The sequence below is a fragment of the Indicator indicator genome, chromosome 30 (assembly GCF_027791375.1).
Source record: "Indicator indicator isolate 239-I01 chromosome 30, UM_Iind_1.1, whole genome shotgun sequence".
NCBI classification, from domain to species: Eukaryota; Metazoa; Chordata; class Aves; order Piciformes; family Indicatoridae; genus Indicator; species Indicator indicator.
The window spans coordinates 2,585,451-2,605,174 of NC_072039.1; the positions used below are offsets into that span (position 1 = coordinate 2,585,451).

Genomic DNA, 19,724 nt, shown 5'->3' on the forward strand with positions numbered 1-19,724 from the left:
TGGCTGGTCAGGTCTGCTGTTCCAAAGTCTCATTTGTGACAAAGGAAACTAAGAGCTTGGTAATCAGTTGCACAATCCAGGTTCTTGGCCACCGAGGAGATCATAATTCAATTTCAATCCTACCTTCCCCTAATGGAGAAGGCTTATACTGACCCTTTGTTCTCCAGCATTCCACTCAGGTTGCTGGGGTTTTTCTTTCCATTTAACATGCTAAATAATAAAGAGAGGCTGAAATAGTTTGAAATAATTTTACAAAAAGCTTTTCTTTCCATTCAGATCTTCTTTTTATTCATTTTAGCACGAGCCCACCTTACTGCTGTGTGGACCTTTATTCGTTGCGAACAGGAGAGATGGTCAAGTCCATACAGTTTAAAACTCCTATTTATGATCTGCATTGCAATAAAAGGTAAGGAGGTTTACGTTCTTTCTACCTCAGAGCATGCAAAATGTCAGTAATTAATACAATTTCTGGTCTCTGTGTTCCCTGACTTTATTATTTTGACTTTCCTCTCAGCATAGCTTTGGTTCTCCATTTCTCAAGCAGTATTTCAGTCTGAATATGCCAATATGCTTCTCCAGTGGCTTGCATTTAAGAAGCTCAAAACATTTTGCATCTGAAATCGTTTAAGCTTCTTTCAGCTGTGATGTGGGTGCGCAGGAATCGTTGGCATCCTCTATCATCCACCTACAGATGGAGAAATGGGATCATTGAGAGTTTAAAGAGTATAAAGCACTGAAGAGTTTATGTCTCCCTTCTTTATGTTCCATTGTTCTTGTGGCCCCCTTCAGGCATTGGAAGGCTCTGATAAGGTCTCCCCGGAGTCTTCTCCAGGCTGAACAAGTAGAAGTTGCAGAGAAAGGTCAAGTAGAAATTCCAGAGGAAGGCAGTGCTATGTAACAAACACCTTTAATACCACAACCAATAAGGAGGTTATTTTGATGGTGTGAATGTTTAAAGAAGTAAGGGATGATAGTTTTTGTTATCCCCATCAATCTGCTTGTTGTGGGTGTATGAATGTTACATCAAAATACAGCTTCACTGAGCTTGAGTTGGTGAGTTATGTGCCATGAATAGGTCACTGTTCCTTTAAAAGCTGTCAGGAGTTCAGTACTTATCTGTGCAACTGTCCCTTGAAAAATTTAAAGTTCCCTTGTGTACAGTGTGATGATAGTAAATCTTTCCAGTCTGGCCTCCTAGCAGAAGAAAAATCCAATTGTAAAAACAGTCAAAAGGCAAATCACCATTCAAAGTTTCTCCCAACTAAAAAGTCTTTCCAGGTGCTAATGTTTCTTTTCCTAAGTGGCAAAGCTACTTCAAAGCCATGTGGCTGTATCCAGGGTAGCTGCTTTTCTGGTATGTATCAGATTCTGTTGCTGTCCAAGGAAAGCTCACTGGTTCAGATTGAAAATGCATTAAGTGTGGCCAAGTGCAGTGCTAATGGTGCATACTGCACTCTAATGGAGCCCAAAGTTTGGATTTAGAGTGAAACTGGAGTTGCAGAAGAATGGAAAACTGTTTATTATTTATGTATTTATCCTCTAGAACCATCCATCTGGTAGGGTTCATTTATGCAGAAAGACAGTACCTCTTCAAAGAGCAGATAACACAAATCTGCAGGATCAGGAAATATAGCACTCAAATATAGATAGGTGTTCTGCACAGACATTACACTGCACACACATTCAAAGTCTGTCCATTATTCATTGCTTAACTTTCTTTTAGGCTTTGTGGGAGAAGTTAGAGTTGACGTTTGGTTTTCTCTCCTGCAGTTTAAGCAATTGTAAGAGATGGCATTTAACCAGAGATGGCATTTAACTAGATCTACTGATTTGTCCAAAACTAATAGTAATTTCTATATGCAGGGTTTCTAACTTGTAACAATTGAGATTTGTAAATCAGAAGGGTGTAGGGAAGCATATCCATCCCCCTCCATGGACAGGGACACCTCCCAACTAGACTCAGCTGCTCAAGGCCTCATCCAGCCTGGTCTTGAACACCCCCAGGGAGGAGGCAGCCACAACTTCCCTGGGCAGCCTATTTCGGAGTCTCGCCACCCTCACACTGAAGAACTTCCTCAGCTCCAGTCTAACCCTGCTCTCCCTCAGCTTCAAACCATTCCCCTTGTCCTGTCTCTAGACACCCTTCTGAAAAGTCCCTCTGCAGCCTTCCTGTAGGATCCCATCAGGTATTGGAAGGAGCTCTAAGGTCTCCTTGGAGTCTTCTCCAGGCGGAACAACCCTGGCTCCCTCAGCCTATCCTAATAGCATAGATGCTCCATCCCTTGGATCATCTTTGTGGACTTGTCTGGCCTCACTCCAACAGCTCTGTGCCCTTCTCATGCTGGGGGCACCAGAACTGGAGGCAGCATTCTAACGAAGAGGTATTTCACAATAGGAGTGTGTGGAGGTAGCAGTGAATACATAAACACACACTTGTAATTTTGCTGATTGGCACAAATCCTGCTTCTCTTAACTGTATTTGGGTGCTGCTCTTCTTGGTATGATGAAAAAAAAAAAGCACTGCTTTTAGTAAATCAGGTGGTTTAATAAATTTGCAGTGAGGTGGGCAATGGAATTATTTCAAATTTAGCTTCTGTTCTACCGATTGGTGATTTGATTGTTATTTGAGTCACTGTGAGTAGTTCAGGAGCCTTGCAATTCCATTCTTTGTTTTTAATGGAGCTTTTACTGCAGCAGGTCTATCATAAATATGCTGTGTTGTTCTGTATCAGATCTGTGTACTTCCTGCAGTGAAGGTTATGTGGTTGGGATGAGAGAAAATCCTCCATAACTGCCATGTATTGGTAACCTGGCTGTTTATCACTGGGAAGTTTATATTGATGCTTTTGAAATAATTACATTTAGATATTGAATCTTTAAACCAATGCATTTAATGCTTAAAGCACACGTTCCATTTCTGTGTTTTCAGGATCCTTGTCGTGGTGCTGCAAGAGAAAATTGCCGCCTTCGACAGCTGTACTTTCACCAAGAAATTCTTTGTCACAAGTATGTATGAGAAGAGTTGGCCTCAGCCTGGTTGCTGTGACTGGGGCAGTGAAATGCAACAGATTTCTATTATTATTTTCTATTTTTATTTCTCAAAGCAGATCTCCATGACTTCATCTGGAGTTTCAGGAAATCTGTTACTTCAAAGAAACCCCAAATGTTGCTTTGTCAATCTTTGGCTCTTTTGCATATTGATTATTGCTGTAACTAACTTCTCACTGTTGGGAAAAGCACCCACACTGACATCCATAGGTAGCTTCAAAGTTCTTATGTTTATTTTGCACAAATACATGCAGAAGCTTCAGGTGTTGGAGTTTCAGGTTGTGCACCTCAGCAGCAGCTTGAAATCACATTGGCAGCAATCTGCCTGCTTTACATTTTTTGTTGGCCCTTAGGTCTAAGTACATTGGTTGGTTTGGTTTGGGTTTTTTTTTAATATATATTTACTTTAGAAGGCCCCAAAGCTCAAACAGGTCAGTAAAGTGTTATAGTAGAAGAGCTATAGGCAGGTATTTTCCTTCAGCTGCTTTCACACCTGTCTTGAGAATGAAAGGGATAATGCTCCTGTGCTCAGCACTGGTAAGGCTGCACCTCAAATATTGGGTTCATTTTTGGGTCCCTCATTCCAAGAAGGACGTTGAGAAGCTGCAGCAGGTCCAGAGAAGGGCAATGAAGGGTCTGGAGAACAGGTCTGGTGAGAAACAGCTGAGGGAACTGGGATTGCTCAGCCTGGAGAAGAGGAGGCTGGGGGGGGACACACTTCATTGCACTCTACAACTCACTGAAAAGAGGTTGCAGTGAGGTGGAGGTTGGTCTTTCTCCCTAGTATCAGGTGATAGAATGACAGGAAATGGCCTGAAATTGTGCTGGGGGTGGGGGGATGTTAGGTTGGATATTATGAAAAATTTCTTTCCTGCAAGAGTGGTCAGGCTTTGGAACAGGCTGCCCAGGGAGGTGGTGGAGTGTTCATCCCTGGAGGTGTTCTTGAAATGTGTGGACGTGGCACTTGAGGAGAATAGTGTAAGGGCCATGGTGGTGTTGGGTTGGTGGTTGGCCTGAATGATCTTAGAGATCTTTTCCAACCAAATCAATTCTACAGTTCAAGGAACTGTTTGCTGAGGATCCCCTTATTCCTCTGTACTCCTCTCAATAGGAGGCAGTGGATTGTAATGAGTAAGGTGCTCTCCAAAATCTGTTTCTCCCCTCTAAGTGTCCCTTTGCTGCCTCAACATCTGTATCACAGCACCTGGTAGGTTAGTAGGGAAAAGGAAATGCTTTCTACTGCTTCTACTCTGCTCTGTCACAGGGTGTGGATAGGATTAGGATGCCATTTACCTGTTCCCAAGCCTGTGTGTGTTGTAATACTCAACACCAAGAGAGTATTAAGCAGGAAAAAAGTTCTTGTCAAGCAGTTAGTGACATGAGCTTCTGTTTATCGATTAGAATGGCCTCTTAAAATCTGCAGATTACTGAGAGATCGTCATTTACTTTGGAAGGGTCAGGTTTTTGTTGTTAAAAAGGAGAGTTTGAAATTTTCTGGATGTATTTTTGTCATGACTGGAAAAGCTCTAAATGATTTTTTGATATCTGTGTATTGTGAAGAAACATCTGCTTAGGAGAAGCTGTTTCTTGTGAGAGCTTGAAGTAAAGCAGCTTCATGCAGTAATATTAAAGTTGCCAATAGGTGTCAGTTTCTTCCTATACATGGATTTAAGATGCTGGGAATCTGCTGGGGTTCAGTCAAGAGAGACTAGTGGGAAAGGACTTTGTGTCCTATTCCGTGCTCCTTTTTCTTTCACCAAAGAGAATTAGGCTACAAGCCTTAATTTATTTTAGATCAAAAGGAAAAAAAAGCATAAATCAGTCAAGTAAATGTGTGTTTTGGCAATCATTGTGCTTTTCTGTTTGCAGTTGTTGGTTTTCTTTAAAAAAAAATATACTGCAATTTGTTTTTAACAATTAATCCAGTGCAGTGTATTTGGAGTATCCTATTCCTAAAGACAAATTTTGATTAGCAGTGTATTTTTGTGGAGTAGCCATGGAATTTAAAGAGGATAAAATAAAGCTTTTTGGAGATATTTACCAATTAAGTTGAACATTCAAGCTCCTGAAATGTCACTGTTTACAGTGTATTTCTCCAGCTGTGCTGTGTTTTTTAACATGAGAAACTCAAAGATGTTCTCAAACTTTGTTCTGATTCTGGACTTCCAAAGCTCAGTTACAGACCCCTCCTCATTTTGTACCAGGCTTTTTGGAAAGCTGCAGGACCCAGCAAAGAGTCAGAGCTCCTGCCACCACATCCCTTCCCTGTCACCTCCCCAGCTTGCTTGTGGCCAGTGGTGGCTGTGACTGGGCACAGAGATGTGTGGGTTTTTTTCCCTAGATGAATGGCTTTCTTGGACCTGTGCTGGTGAAGAGTTGTCCTGAGGATTTTGAAGCTTAGTTGTTTCACTTAATGGCTTATGCTATCGAGAGGGTGTTATGTTCTGGCATGTTGAGGCTGCAGCAAAGCTTTTGTATAAGCTTTCAGATTTTGTGTGTGCTACAAAAGAGTGTATCTTTAAAGGCTTAAGTTACTCTGATGTGTTTGAGATTTGATGGAAATGAGCTACCTAGTTAGCTGCAAAGATTTTTGATAGCCAGCCAAGTGGCCAGCACTGGGCTCTCTTGCTATGCTTTTTTTGTTTGTTTGTTTGTTTGTTTGAATTTAGAAAAGGGCAGTGTCAGTTTAAACTGGAAAAGTAGGAATCCCTGAGATGGAAGCTCAGCACAAAGTCTTCTAGGCCTTGTTGTTTCCATTACTGGAGCATCCCAGCTCTGCAGGTGTCCCATCCGGAACTCTCTTCAGCTGGACAGTGGCAGTAGGAGTATCACTGGCTGCCCGCAGAACTTTTCAACATGAAGATTCACAGCTGAGTTATCTGACTGCTCTTGGTCAGAAGCAATGGCATGAAAGGTCAAAAATGTTAACTGAGGTTCACTAACTCTTTGACAACATTTCTGTTGCTGTGTATAAAGGAACATCTTTTTTTTTTTTTCCAAGCAGATTTGGTGGTGGTGATGTGGAAATCACATCTTCCATCTGTATCAGCTAAGTGGCCCCAGAACCTCACTGAGGCAGCTGAAAAGCAAACATAGGCAGGGAGAAGCTCTTGTCCATTTTCTTGTGACTATTTATACACAGAGATTAAATGCAGAGTGCACAATTAAAAACAGTGTCAGGAATCCTGAAGTTCAGTGTTCCTCAGAAATGCTAATGCAGCTGGGTTGCACATGAGCAGTATTTGTCTTTCTGTTTTTGTTTCTGTGGTTGAATGTATCCTTGTAATAAATGCACCATAAAATATTCAGGATGTAGAACATGGTCAGGTTCATGCTGCTGTTGGAATGCTTAACTGCGTTCCCTGATCTTTCTTGAGTAAATTTGACACAGTACTAATCTGTTGGTTTGGTTTGTTGGGTTTATTTTTTTTTTCTGCTTGTGATCAGATGGAAATGTGCTGATTTGACTTGAATGGCAGAACACCAGCAGATTTTATTTGTGCCTTTTGTAACAGAAACTTGGTGTACAGGTGCTCCAGCCTTGGTGCCTGGATTTAAGACAGGTGCTTAAACTTGAATGGAAAACATACTGTAGATATTGAAGAAAAAATACCAGGGTGTCCTGTAATCTACCCTGTGTGATACTGGCATACAGAGAAGGGCAACAAAGCTGGTGAAGGGTCTGGAGGACAGGGCTGGTGAGGAGCAGCTGAGGGAACTGGGGTTGTTTAGTCTGGAGAAAAGGAGGCTGAGAGATCTAACTGCTCTCTACAAATCCCTAAAAAGAGGATGGAGTGAGGTGGGGATTGGTCTCTTGTCCCTATTATCAGGAGATAGAACAAGAGGAAATGATCTCAAGTTGCACCAGGGGAGGTTTAGGTTGGATATTAGGAAAACTTTCTTTCCTGCAAGAGTGGTCAAGGATTGGAAAAGGGTGCCCAGGGAGGTGGTGGAGTCCCCATCCCTGGAGGTGTTCAAAAAGTGTGTGCACATGGCACTCTGGGGACATGGTTTAATGGCCATGGCTGGTATTGGGTTGATGGTTGGACTGAATGATCTCAGAGGGCTTTCCCAACCAAAACAATTCTATGATTCTTAGTTTTGAGTGTCTGCTAAGGAAAGTCACAGCATCAGTCTGCAAAGAGCTCAGAGCCAACTGTCATTAAGAAAAGGCTCGGATCGAGGGGAAGATGAAGCCAGGCAGTGATTTTGCATCCTGCACTGTTTTAACTGCTCATGTGGCCAAACCAAGAAAAAAATAATTAATTTGATACTTAGAATGTGTTTCCTGTGGCAGTTGTGAATATCAAGGTGTGGGTTTTAAACAGGTTTTTAAATGGGGAAGAGTTTTGTCATGGTTCAGATTTCCTTCAGAGCTTTTCTCTCAATACTGAAGGAGCAGAAACAAAAGTGATGGACCAGCTTTTTTTTTTTTTTTTTTCCCTCTCTACTTCACTCTAAACAATAGATGCAGAAAAGCTGAATTTCATTGATTTCTATTACATCAGTGCTCCTTCAGCCTTTCTCCAAAAATGCTTACTTAGTGGAACATTGATGATTATGAATATGGCCTGATGGATATTTTCTTCTCTGTAAAGAATATCCTTCCCACCCCTGGGCCCTGAGTAAAGATTATCACAGATAACATCATGCATGTGGCATCATCTTTGTGTCCGATAACTAGTGCCTGCTCAGTTTCTCTGGCCCTTCCACTTCTCATATCGATATATTTCTCCATCCATTATTCTCTAGGGATGGAGACAGTTATTGCAGCCATTAGCTGGCACCACATTTCTATTGATGCTGCACAGCTAGAGCCTCAAGAGGTAATTTTCCAGATTTTAGTCCGAGTACTTTATTGTATAGAAAGTCTCAAAAGACTCACTGAACCACGAGCCAAAAATTAGTATCTGTTAAATGTACCCTACTTGCAGCTCTCTGAATGAAAAAAACAAGGAAAACAACCCCAAACCAAACAGTGTTTGACACTGATCTGCAGTTTGGATGTGGTATTCCTATTTTCAGTGACATTCACATGCAAGAAATATCAGGGTGGTTTCAGTCTGTCACAGGGCTGCTCTTTGGTAAGTTTCAGTAAGCTCTGTTAGAGTTCCTTTTTTCCCTGATCAGCACACGGGGAGCAGTTTGATCTCTTTGAAGTAAAAAGCCTGGATGTCTTATGAAAAGGTTTAATGCCTCAAGAGTCACAAACAGAACTTCTAGAGGAATGTACATTTCCCTTCGCAGCTGTGATCAGTGAGTGGCACCTATCCTGGACATCCCACGCGGTGTAATGATTGATAGGATTCCTCTGTCCATGGAGGGAGTCTCCTCAGTTTAGATTGAAAACCCTTTAGGCAGGTGGGAAATGAGCTCCTGATTCACAGTGTTTTCTTGATCAGTGAAGAGAATGCAACTATGTTCTGAGAGTTGTATAAAAGCAGTTTGTATACACACATTTTAGATACATAGATATGAACACCCCCACTCCTTGGTGTGGTTTGTAACTGCCTTCCCTGGGCAATGCTGATTTGATCCTGCTTTTACTTTTTCACTGTTCCTTTTAAGAGTGGTTTTCCCTGAATATGCAAATCAGTGTAGCACTATTGCAGGATGATGGTGAAATATTTTGTTGAAGAGGTCATTAGGGCAATATGAGAGAATCATGGAAACAAATTTCTTCCCTGCTTAGAAGGTGTTTTGCTGGATTGAAGCAAAGTGTAAGTACACCAGAAAAAACTGTCTCTGGAGAGAAAGCAGTCTTGGTACCCAAGATGTGTGTGTATCATATCTCCTGGGTGTGACAGTTTAAAAAATATCTACAACAGGAAGTGCTGTTTGTTTCTAAGTTATTTTTATCTTAAAGCACCCAAATCCTTAATGTGAAAGGCCAAAACAAAGGCATCTTACTCACATTGTCCTGCACAGAAACAACAACCTCTGCAGGACCATCATTATTTATCACTGTCCAGTTCTCTGAACAGAAGAAGAAAGTAAACCTGAGATTAAAAGTTTGTCCTGGAATCAGGCAAATTTGGCTAAATTAAACAACTAAACCTTATGAACATTATAAGCCACATATATATTTAGTAAAAGTTCTGATATTGGTCTGAGACCTGTGGAATAACAGGAAAATGCTTAAAACTGCCATCATAGAATTGAGAAGGGGGGGAGGTTTGTGTGGACATAATAATAATAGTAGTAATAATAAAAATAACAGTAGCAATAATAATAGTGGTGATGATGATAATAATAAACCCATTACATCTGTGGTGCTTCCCAGATTTAATTCTTTCCCAGATTTAATTCTTTCCCAGATTTAATTCTTTCCCAGATTTATTTCTTTCCCAGATCTAATTCTCTCCGAGATTTAATTATTTCCCTGATTTAATTCTTTCCCAGATTTGATGCTTTCCAAGATTTAAACCTTTCAATCTTCCCTCGAAGTATTCAAAGCCAGGCTGGATGGAGCCTTTAGCAACCTGGTGTAGTTGAAGGTGTCCCTGCCCATGGCAGGGGGGTTGGAACTGGATGATCTTTAAGGTCCTTTCCAACCCAAACCATTCTATGATGCAGGAGAGCACAAAATGTGACTCATTGCAGGGCTGGCTCTGTTGTTACCATGCTGTGTATTATGACTATTGCCCTGCAAAGCCAGGTGCTGACAGTATAAATATAAGATTTGTGGTGTTGCCTTTTCACTTTATTTCTAGATGGGCTATTTTGTAGTGTTTTAATAGTGATAAGACCACTCAGATTTCAAAAAAGGCCCTGGATGGCAAGGATGATTTCACAGTAGGATGCATCCTGCTGGTTTGCTCTTTTGCTCAGTTTTTATGGCTGATGCTTAAACAGAAGGAAGTACAAGAACAATAGAAGGGCTTTGGAAAGTATGTGACAGTGTGAGAGTAATAACATTTACATAGAGCCTTTCATCTAGAAGGAACCCAGAGGAATTTATAAACAATATTACTTTATACAGTTTATAAACAAATAAATTTGGTTTGCTTGGTGATGCTAAGAAAAAAAACAGCCAATCCCAAACAAACAAAATCTTAGATAAAACAACTTATATGATTTGTTTTCCTTGGATTCAACAATCTTCTTGCAAGAACAGTATCACTCTACCCCTTCTTTATTGTATATTTCTTCTTATGGTTGCTGTCATGGATCTGTTTTCTGGCTCCTTTGGGTTGCAGGACTTAGAATCTAGTTATGTCATTTCATTATTACAGAGTGCTGTGTGTTTCATAGGACCTAGCAAAAATTACTAATTGATGATTAATTACATTCAGTGATGAAAAAGTAGCCTCACTGCAGTGGGTTACTGTGGCTATTTATTTAAAAATACACAATTCCACTGCTTGACAGATCTTTTCCAAGTGATATCTGGCAGATAAACGGTGAAAGGCAAATCGTTTTGGTAGAAAAGAGTTACACACACTTTGGGTTTGCTCAGAAGACTGTATTTAAAAATTCTCTGCATTTAAGATATGGCATAAGTCATCTCTAGTGAACTTCTCCAAGCACTGAAACAGAAAAATCTTTGTTTAGCCAGAAATCCACTTTCTCAGGAAGGTTTCACTTCGTTTTGCCTTGGGATGTCATTTAGCCTTGGAGATTTTTGCCTTGACCAGTGTTCCTTATGGTTGCTGACTGCATCCCATCCCAATGTCATATTCCTCATATTCAGATGTCATTTCTTCCATGGTTTGGGATTAGAGACAGAATCCTAAGAAGATTTTTTAATAACACAGCCCGTACCCACATGCTGTATAAACAACAGAGTGGCTTGAAATAAAACTGGACAGCACTGCTGTGCATCCCTCATGGCTACATGGTGTGGAATGTGTTATAGCTGCTGTGTGTTCAGAGCCCCTTCCAGCATGTGCATCGTCCGTGCTTCATGAATGAGAAGGTCACAGATGCAGAGCAGATCTTGAATCCTAGAATGGTTTGGGTTGGAAAGGACTTTAAAGATCATCTAGTTCCAAAACCCGTGCCATAGGCAGGGACACCTCCCACTAGCCCAGGCTGCTCAAAATCCCATCCAACCTGGTCTTGTTACATGTAAATAAATCAATACCCAGCCATTATTGTCAGCCAGAATTCAAATTCACTAATTTGATGTAGTGCTGCAGGTGCTGGTTGGGCTTGTAGCATACCATAGACAACTGATGCACAGCTCTGGCCCTCCTGAAGAACAGAGCTGTTGAAAACTTAGATGGCTGTAGACTTTCAAATGCCTGTACACAGCTTGTGTGCTTGGATGTGAAGCAGCAAAGAGACAAGTTTTTCTGGATATTGGGAATACCTGCAGTGTTGAGCCCCCATCTCTCCATCAAAATGGTGCTGTTGGTCAGTTCTTCAGCATTGCAATTTAATTGTAATTAGCATTAGTTACAAAAGCCCATAGAGGGCATTTGGGTTTGCATATGTACTCACATATGCATACTTTTTTTTTTAATCTTTTTTTCTCATGGAAAAGCTTTAGAGCTTGACGAAGAGCTGCCCCAATAGCTCAAGTTTTAATAGTGGTATCTTTTGTGATTTATTTGCTTTATCTCTGTTATAGCTGACATGACTTTTAATAGCCCTGTTCCTCCCAACAATGTTTTCCCAACATGCTGTTTGTTTAAAAGCTAAGTGGGAGGGGAGGAATGTGTTGCTTTTCTCTTCTTGGCTGCTGTCTGTGTATTCACACTGACATTATTGAAGCTGGAGGATGAGCTTTTTCAAAACAATGTAAGGCAAGGACTGGAGTCTTACGTTTCTGTAAGAGCATAAACCAATGGAAAGATCCAGAGCGTTAAATTTTCGGAGATGAGTAGAAGAGGTGATTTGGTTTATTATGGACATATGGATATGAATCTCCAAAGGGTGGTGGAGAGTTTCATAGAAGTAATTGAAAAATGATGTAAAATAAACATGCCTTCTCTTTGCTCACTCATTAAACAAACATTTGTGTAGCTCTTTGGAGAACTTGAACTTCTAGGATTCCTCTATTCTCACTGAAACCAAGTGGATAAAGTTAGCACAGCAACCAGGAAGCCAAAACCATCTTTGAATTCACAGAATCACAGCTCCAATGCATATTTCAGGTCCTAATTTTATAACTCAGTTATTTAAAAAGAAGAACAGGAGGAATCTAAGAAGTTGTAATGCTAAAGAATTTCCCTTTTGATGCAGGGAACACCTTACATCTTGGAAACAGGGAAATAAAAGGCACAGAATAGGAGGGACCAGGGTGCTGTTACCTGAGTCCCTGCTTGGAGCTTGCCTGGAGCTCACTTTTTGCTCATCAATGTTGCTTACATCAGCACCAGTTGGAGGTCTTGGGTGCAGGAACTGAAGTTAGCAGAAAAATTTGCACTTAAATTCAGATTTTTCCTTATTCAACAGCTTTGAAGCTGCATTTTCTCTGTGTACCATTGTAAAGCACACAGAAAGAAAGCAGTAGAGTTCTTAAAAGCATCAGAAATATTTGCTGGTAGGTTGTCACCTAGGTTTTTGTGGGTGATAGTCCCAGTAAAGCTGATGCTAAGATCAGATGTTTTTTAGTACTTGCTTGATTTGCTGTACTTTTGGAAGGACTTTCCCCGAGTGATCATTTCTTGGATGACCTCTTCATGCTGTCATTAAAGCTTGGAAACTTTGGTCTTCGTGACAGCTAGTTTTGCACTCTCATTATGTTCATTCCTATTGTAAACATGCAAAACTTGCTGCTGTTGTTGCTTAGAATGGATTTTTTTCTCAGTTGTTTTGAAGTTTAATAGAAATAGAAGTTAATCTTTAAGAGAGTTAGGCTGGTAACGATTGGGTGGCTGAGCTGGATGGGTCACGCCGTGCCTGTCTTTTCATTTGCCTAGTAGATGATGTTCTGCTGACTCCAGCTGGTTTTTTGGAAAGCAGAAAAACAATTTGCCTTTCCTTCCCATAAAGTATAACCCTTTGTTTATCCTTGTACTGCTGCATGTTTCCAAAATGCAGAGACTTGCAAAGAGAAGAAAGGGAGGAAATAGCTCTCTCTCCTTTTTTTTTTTTTACTCTATGCTGTTTTTTGTATCGGAGAGGAGAGTTTAGTACCCAGCTGAATTGTTGACCTCTCTGGAGGTTATTATTAGAATTGGCTGGTTTGTGCATGGAGCTGTGTCTGAGGCCAGTTCATGGAACAAACCACCTACAGTGGGTTTGGTGAAGACAGCTGCAGTTTTGCTGTGAGATAACTTTACACTTTTGATTTGATTAATTTGTGACTGGCAGAATAATGCTTTTTGCAGTTCTTCCTTTCCTTTGGTTCACTGAATTAATTTGGAACAGCTCCCTTTTCTTCCCTTATCCCAGCAAGATGTTTTCTTTGTTGTTAGGAGTTGTGGAATTGCTGGGGTTTTGCTGTTGCAGTGCATCTGCTGGCTGCTGCTCCTTTTGTTTTCTGCTCGAGGACGTTACGAGGTGCCTGCAGAGTTTGGGAAACGCATGTGACTGATTCTAAACTCACTGTGGAGATTGAGATGATGAAGGTTATCATCTGACAGCTTTTCATGCTACGTTTTATACACAAAAGGGAAGAAGTAAAGTTTGGGGGCTCTGAATATCTTTACCGAGCAGCTAAGAATTGCTGAGGCAAAAGTCAGCGTTAAAACCTTACCAGTCCTGATCTATAATGCCATGGGAAGAACACATTTGTATTTACAACCTAGGGTTGTATTTAAAACCTTTTTTTTTTTTTGCTTGCTTTGTTCCTTAAGAGGCTCTGGCTACCCACATTTTATGTGCTTCTGGAATGCAATAACAATTGTGGCATCATTTCGTCAGAATTCTTTTTCCTTCCTGAGATCAAGGCAGTGATAAGACCTTACAAAATACTCACTTGGTTTGGCTTTCCTGGCCCAAGATGGATTTAATTGGATGAATTGCTGCTTTTCTCCTTCCAATGCTGTATGAACTTTGAAATAGCTTGCTGTGATCTCTTGAATTTTGCAAGCCCCTCACTGCTCTGCTCTAAAAACATGAAGCAGAGCTGTTTATATGAGACAACTTGAACAGTGCAGCAGCTGGTTCTGCATGTGCCCATCAAAATGCCACCAAATATGTCTATGAGTGTTGTCAAATGTCTCTTTAAACTTAGCCCTACCTGCTGTAGCCAACACCTTCCAATGCAGCTTTTTCACTGTTTTGCAAGCAGTGAGAATAAAGCCATTAAACTTTACAATTCTGTTGTCCTCACTAAATGTTCTGGACTATTTTGGAACCTGTTTAACAGTTGTAAAAAGAAGGTGGTGAATGGATATGATTTTTTCTGACAGGTTGGCAGGTCAGTATCAAGAGCCTGACACAAGAGACTTAGGGGAAATCAAAGTTAGCTTGCTGGGGTTTTTTTGTTTGGTTGGTTTTGTTTTTGTTTTTTTTTTTAATGTTGCTGCTCAGAATGCAGTGGAGGATTTTATGCACTAAATTGCAGTTGGTTGTATATGTTCTTCTGAAAACTGTTTGCCTGATCTAAGTGCTTCTTCTGCCTGGGATGCAGGATCAGCAGGCAGGACTCCTTTAAATGAGACACATGTGTCTGTAAGTTTGAAAAGGTTTTGTTTCTTGCCCAGCCAGTGAGAGAGTATGAATTACTAAATTGTCTATATTAGCCTATGAACTGATGAAAACAGAGATTAACCATTTGCTTGATGGTCCCCCTCCTTCCCCTCTTAGGCAATATTTCTTTTTTGTGTATAGGTTGTAGTGTACCAGAACAGATTTAAGGCTAGTAAATGGCACTAGACATGTGGCTAAGGGTCCCAGGATACTGGCTTAAGTTGCAACACTCAAACTTAGATCTTGTTGTCCCTTGATAACACAAAGTAAACAGCTTTGTGGCTTCATCTGTGTGACTTCAGTAGCTGAACTTTCAGACTCTTACCTTGACAAAGGATCCCAGTGAAGGCAGCCTGCTGGAACCACCCAGCAAGGACATTTCCAGTGTCAGGGCTCAAATACTAAAGTTCAGATACACCAGTGAGATTTGAGGGCTGAGTACAGGCAAGGGTTGCATCTTGGTGTAGAGAGAGCAGCCCTCCCCCCAAAGGGTTTAAACTGTACTGACAGAAAACAAAGAGAGGGAAACAGGACATGGAAATCGGACAAGTAAGAGTGGTTAGGGTGAGGGTCACTGCTGCTTCTGATTGCAGATTACTTTTCATTCATGTTTAAGCATTATCTAGTTGTTTGCAAGAATTAAAAGTTATATATTTTTAATAGTAGTTAAGAGTGTGATATTCTTGGTTGTTGGTGGTTTTGGGGTTTTTTTGGAGGATTTTTTTGGGGTTTGGGGAATTTTTTTGTTTATTGGTTTGTTTGACTGTATATACTAAATGACATTGAACATGGGCCTGATTAATTTTAAACCTTACCATATTTTTTTGTTCCCATCTATTTTCAGTAGCTTTCTATTATCACTATTCTCACCTTTTAATCCTTAAGAATAATTCTGTTTTATTATGCACCTTTATGCATGTGTATACTTTAATGATAATATAAAGGCAGTGAAAAGCAGGTGAACAGAGGAAACTTTGCCACTGATTCTAAAGCAATTACAAATTCTCCCATAGTGTGTAAAGTCAGGGTGGAAAAGGATTTTGAGAGGTTAAGGGCTTGTATATGGAATTACTATAAACAAAAAAAGCATAATATACCCTTTCATACCACAGTCCATAAACTATCAGAGCTTGAAGCAAACTGGACCACCAATAGAAAGACATCAGTCAAGTAAAATGAATCCAAATGTGAAGATGCAGAACAATCCAGTCAGACTTAAATACTGCCCTCACCCTGCTGTATCCAAATGGCATAAAAAAAAATGCAAACATAAGGAGAAAGGAGTATTTACACATAATTAAGTGTTCAGAATAGCTCATCTAACCACAGCCTTATCTCTAGGAACAAAAATGCAAGCATTTAGTGAGTGATATTAGCAACTGCAAGATTTTTGTTTAGACTTTTTGTTTTCTTGGCAATAAATAAAATTCTTTGTAAGGAGTCATGAAGCTATTTCTTAATGTTGACTTCTCAAATTTTTCAGGCTGTTATCCTTGTCCAGGGCCAAACATGAATCCTATTGCTCTTGGAAGCCGTTGGCTTGCTTATGCAGAAAATAAGGTAAGGAAAGGGTTGATTTTAAAATCAGTTCTTTCATTGGAAATTTCATTCTAGGTTTTGCAAACATAGAGGGGAAAAAAGCCCCAGCAAAACAGAAAAGAAAAAGTTGCAGACAAAAAGCTCTGTGAAAAAGGTGATGTGTAAGAGGACTTGCACAATGGTAACAGACCTAATCTTTGACCCACTCTGGTTGTGCTTTGGTGTTTGTATTTATCATATCTTTTCCCCTGCACATTTGATTACAGCTCATGAACTTGGGAGGCATAAATATGTAAGAGTAAAGGCACAGCAGACAGCTATCAACATGTGTTTTTAGTGAGGTGATGCAATAAGCAGCCCATTTTGGATTTTCAAAATTTAAAGCAATTTATTATAGACTCCTCTGAAAGGCAGGCAAGTGAGGATCCCTAAAGTCTGCTTGGGGCAAGGGAGTCTGGACAGAGCCAGTGAGTTTGTTTGAAAGAGCACAATGATGCACTTTGGAGGTTAGGAAATAACATTAAAATGACCACTTAAAATTGTTAGGCTCCAGGAAAAAGCTGAATTAATATTTCTGGAGTCAAAAGAAGAAAACACATCCCAAGTAAAACAATTATCACTGCTCTTAGCCAGAGGAGTGATCATGTGTTTAAAACTTGAAATGTTTCGAATCCTTACATTCAGCTTCTAATACCTTATTTTGATTTCAAAGCAGATGTTTTTTCTCCTTCCCACCTGTGGCTGGAGTAGCTGTTTCTAGAGCTGAACCAGAAATTATCAGAGAGGCAGACTTGAGAAATGTAGCACAACTGATTTCTCTCTGCAGGATTGCCTTTCTTTGAACACCATCAGCAGGCCTGTGTGGTTTTGTAAAACTTAACCAGCCAGCCTGGGATTTACAAAGTACTGCTGCCAAAAGTAGAAGGCACTGATCAGCAATAGAATTATGCCAGGATTTAAGTGGCTTGTGTGTTCCCAGGTATATTCACTGTGGACTTCCCCTTTCTCCCTAGTTGGACTCTTTTTATTTAGATGCTTAAATAGGAAAGGAAAACCTGTAGCATAAAAACATCTTGCAGTGACTTTTTAATTTTCTTTTAGCTGAAGCAATTAAGCAGGCAACACATTCTGTGTACAAGCAACAAATATCTATAGTTTGTTTGCCACTTTATTTACTCAGAAGCACAGATTCAGTTGTTAGTTAGGATTCAAAGACAGGTAGAAGAGCCTTTTTTTAATTTATTAACTTTGAAGGAAGGCATTGCAGAGTAAATCCCTTGTACATTCCTTTAATCTACTAAAAGTGAAGTTTAAAGTAGCTCTTTTCCTTTGTCATTTCTTTGCTTGCTACTCATAAAAAGGAGGGGAAAGCCACATTGGGATTCTTAGAATGTCTGATATTTAATGTTACATATACATGGCTAAAGCTTTTGATTATATTTATTTAAATGTATTTGTGGTATTGCTGCCAGACCAAAAATCCCACCGTTTCAAAGTTTATGAATTCTTAGTGACTACTCATCTTGTAATTGAAAACTGGAGTGGAGTACGCGACAGTCTGGGTGGCACCCAGAAGATTATAAAAAGGGGTTAAGTGTCTCAGCAGGGCTTTTTGCTGTTTGTAGGGAAAAACACACCACTGTACATGATAAATAAGAGCTATGGTAATGGCTTATGGGTTTGTGTAGTTTAATAGTAGTTACTTGGTTGCTGTCTTTCTTCTTGTAGCTGATCCGATGCCATCAATCCCGTGGTGGAGCCTGTGGAGACAACATTCAGTCTTACACTGCCACAGTCATTAGTGCTGCCAAAGTGAGTACATCATCTGCTGCTAGGAGAGGTTATCATGGAAGATAATTATTAGGTTTCCCTGCTGGATTGTACCGTGTGTCATCACCACCCCCCCCCATTCACAAAAGAGGAAAACACAGGAAGAAACAGACTGCCCTTAGCACTGGGCATATGGTTCTGATCCTGCACATCCTGGAGTAGCCATTGCTTTGCACTAAGTATTCCTGTCCTTCTGAACTGACTTGTATTCCAAAGAGCTATTCAGATTAGTGACCACTCTCACAAGAAAATCACAGTGAAATGGGTTTGTAGATTGGCTATTCATAATGTTGCAAGTTCCTGTGATTGGAACTCAGCATCATTAGTCTTTCAGCATGGTGAAAACTGACTTTACAAGTGCTTGGTGCTATTTGGACTCCATCACACCAACATTATATGTTTTAATCTCTCTGAAGGATGACAGCACAGTACGTGAGCTAATTAATTACCTTTCTTTGAAGGTTAGAGTTTATTAATGGCTGTTTACATATAGGTTCCATTGCCTGGTTTTCTTAGTCCAGATGACATTATAATATCCCTCTGTTTTCAGACAGATGTCTGGGGTTTCTTAGCATCCAAAGAAGACCACGGCTTGAATAAATCTTAAGCCAAAGAGTATGCAGAGCTATTGTTTTATTCTTCCCTCCCAGCCTCGTCCTTTCCTTGAGGATTTGTCTGCAGTGTTTTGTCAAGTGATTTCTTTTTCTCACACACACAGACACACACATATAAAGTGAGTTTTGGCACTGTCTGGCAGCCTTCGTGCTGATTACAAGCTTTCCTTGTAACCACCAGCCTTTTCATTTCTGATATGCACAACAAAACAAACCTAATAATAGGAATTAAATGACAGCACAGAACAGAAAGCTCAGTGTCACTGAAGAAAACAACAGTTACAGGAACCCACAAAGAGAGACCCAGGGCATGCCATCTGATGTGAAAACAAAACATCAAAACAAACATTCCATCAGCATAGCTTTGGACACCATCTCACTGTGGCTGGAGGAGAAGAAAAAAATCACAGGTTTTTGGGGTTTTATTTGCATTGTTGAGGAGAACTTGAATTGCTGTTCTTGTGAAGACATGGGAAATTTGCTGTCTCTCTGCATACTTTCGCTGTCAGCAAACACATGAAAATGGGGGGAAATCTCCCTGTGCTGCTTCAATCTCAGCATCATTAACATGGAGTTTATAGCACACACAAGTTTGAAAAATATCTGGCTTAGCATGACCAGCCAGAGTCATGAGGAGATGTTTGTAAAGTCTCACCAGCAGATCACTCTATGGCCAAAGCCAGACCTACTCCTCACTGAAGAACAACAGAGCTTTCTTAAACCATATAATGATTGTCAAAGCATTCCAGTAGGCATTGAAGAGCAAACACTATCCTGTTTCATTTTTGTTGTCAGACCTAAATAAAATCTTTAAAAGGAGGACATCTTAAAGGGGCCTGCAAGAAAGTTGGAGAGGGACTTTTTAGGGTATCAGATGGACTATGGGGAATGGAGCAAAAATAGAAATGGGTAGATTCAGATTGGATGTTGGGAAGAAATTCTTCACCATGAAGGTGGTGAGATACTGGTTGTCGAGGGAGGTGGTGGAAGCCTCATCCCTGGAGGTTTTAAGGCCAGGCTGGATGTGGCTGTGAGCAACCTGATCTAGTGTGAGGTGTCCCTGCCCGTGACAGGGAGGTTGGAGCTATGTGATTCTTGAGATCCCTT

At 40.4% G+C, this 19,724-nt stretch overlaps 1 protein-coding gene across 1 annotated transcript in view; it reads left to right on the forward strand.

Moving 5' to 3' along the window:
* Nucleotides 1-19,724, forward strand: part of BCAS3 (BCAS3 microtubule associated cell migration factor) — a 372,406-nt gene that overhangs the window by 47,023 nt on the left and 305,659 nt on the right. Inside the window, exons 8-11 of the mRNA XM_054394123.1 lie at nucleotides 299-406; nucleotides 2,930-3,006; nucleotides 16,118-16,194; nucleotides 17,902-17,985. Of these exons, the coding sequence (XP_054250098.1) occupies nucleotides 299-406; nucleotides 2,930-3,006; nucleotides 16,118-16,194; nucleotides 17,902-17,985 (346 nt within the window). The remainder of the gene's footprint in view (nucleotides 1-298; nucleotides 407-2,929; nucleotides 3,007-16,117; nucleotides 16,195-17,901; nucleotides 17,986-19,724) is intronic.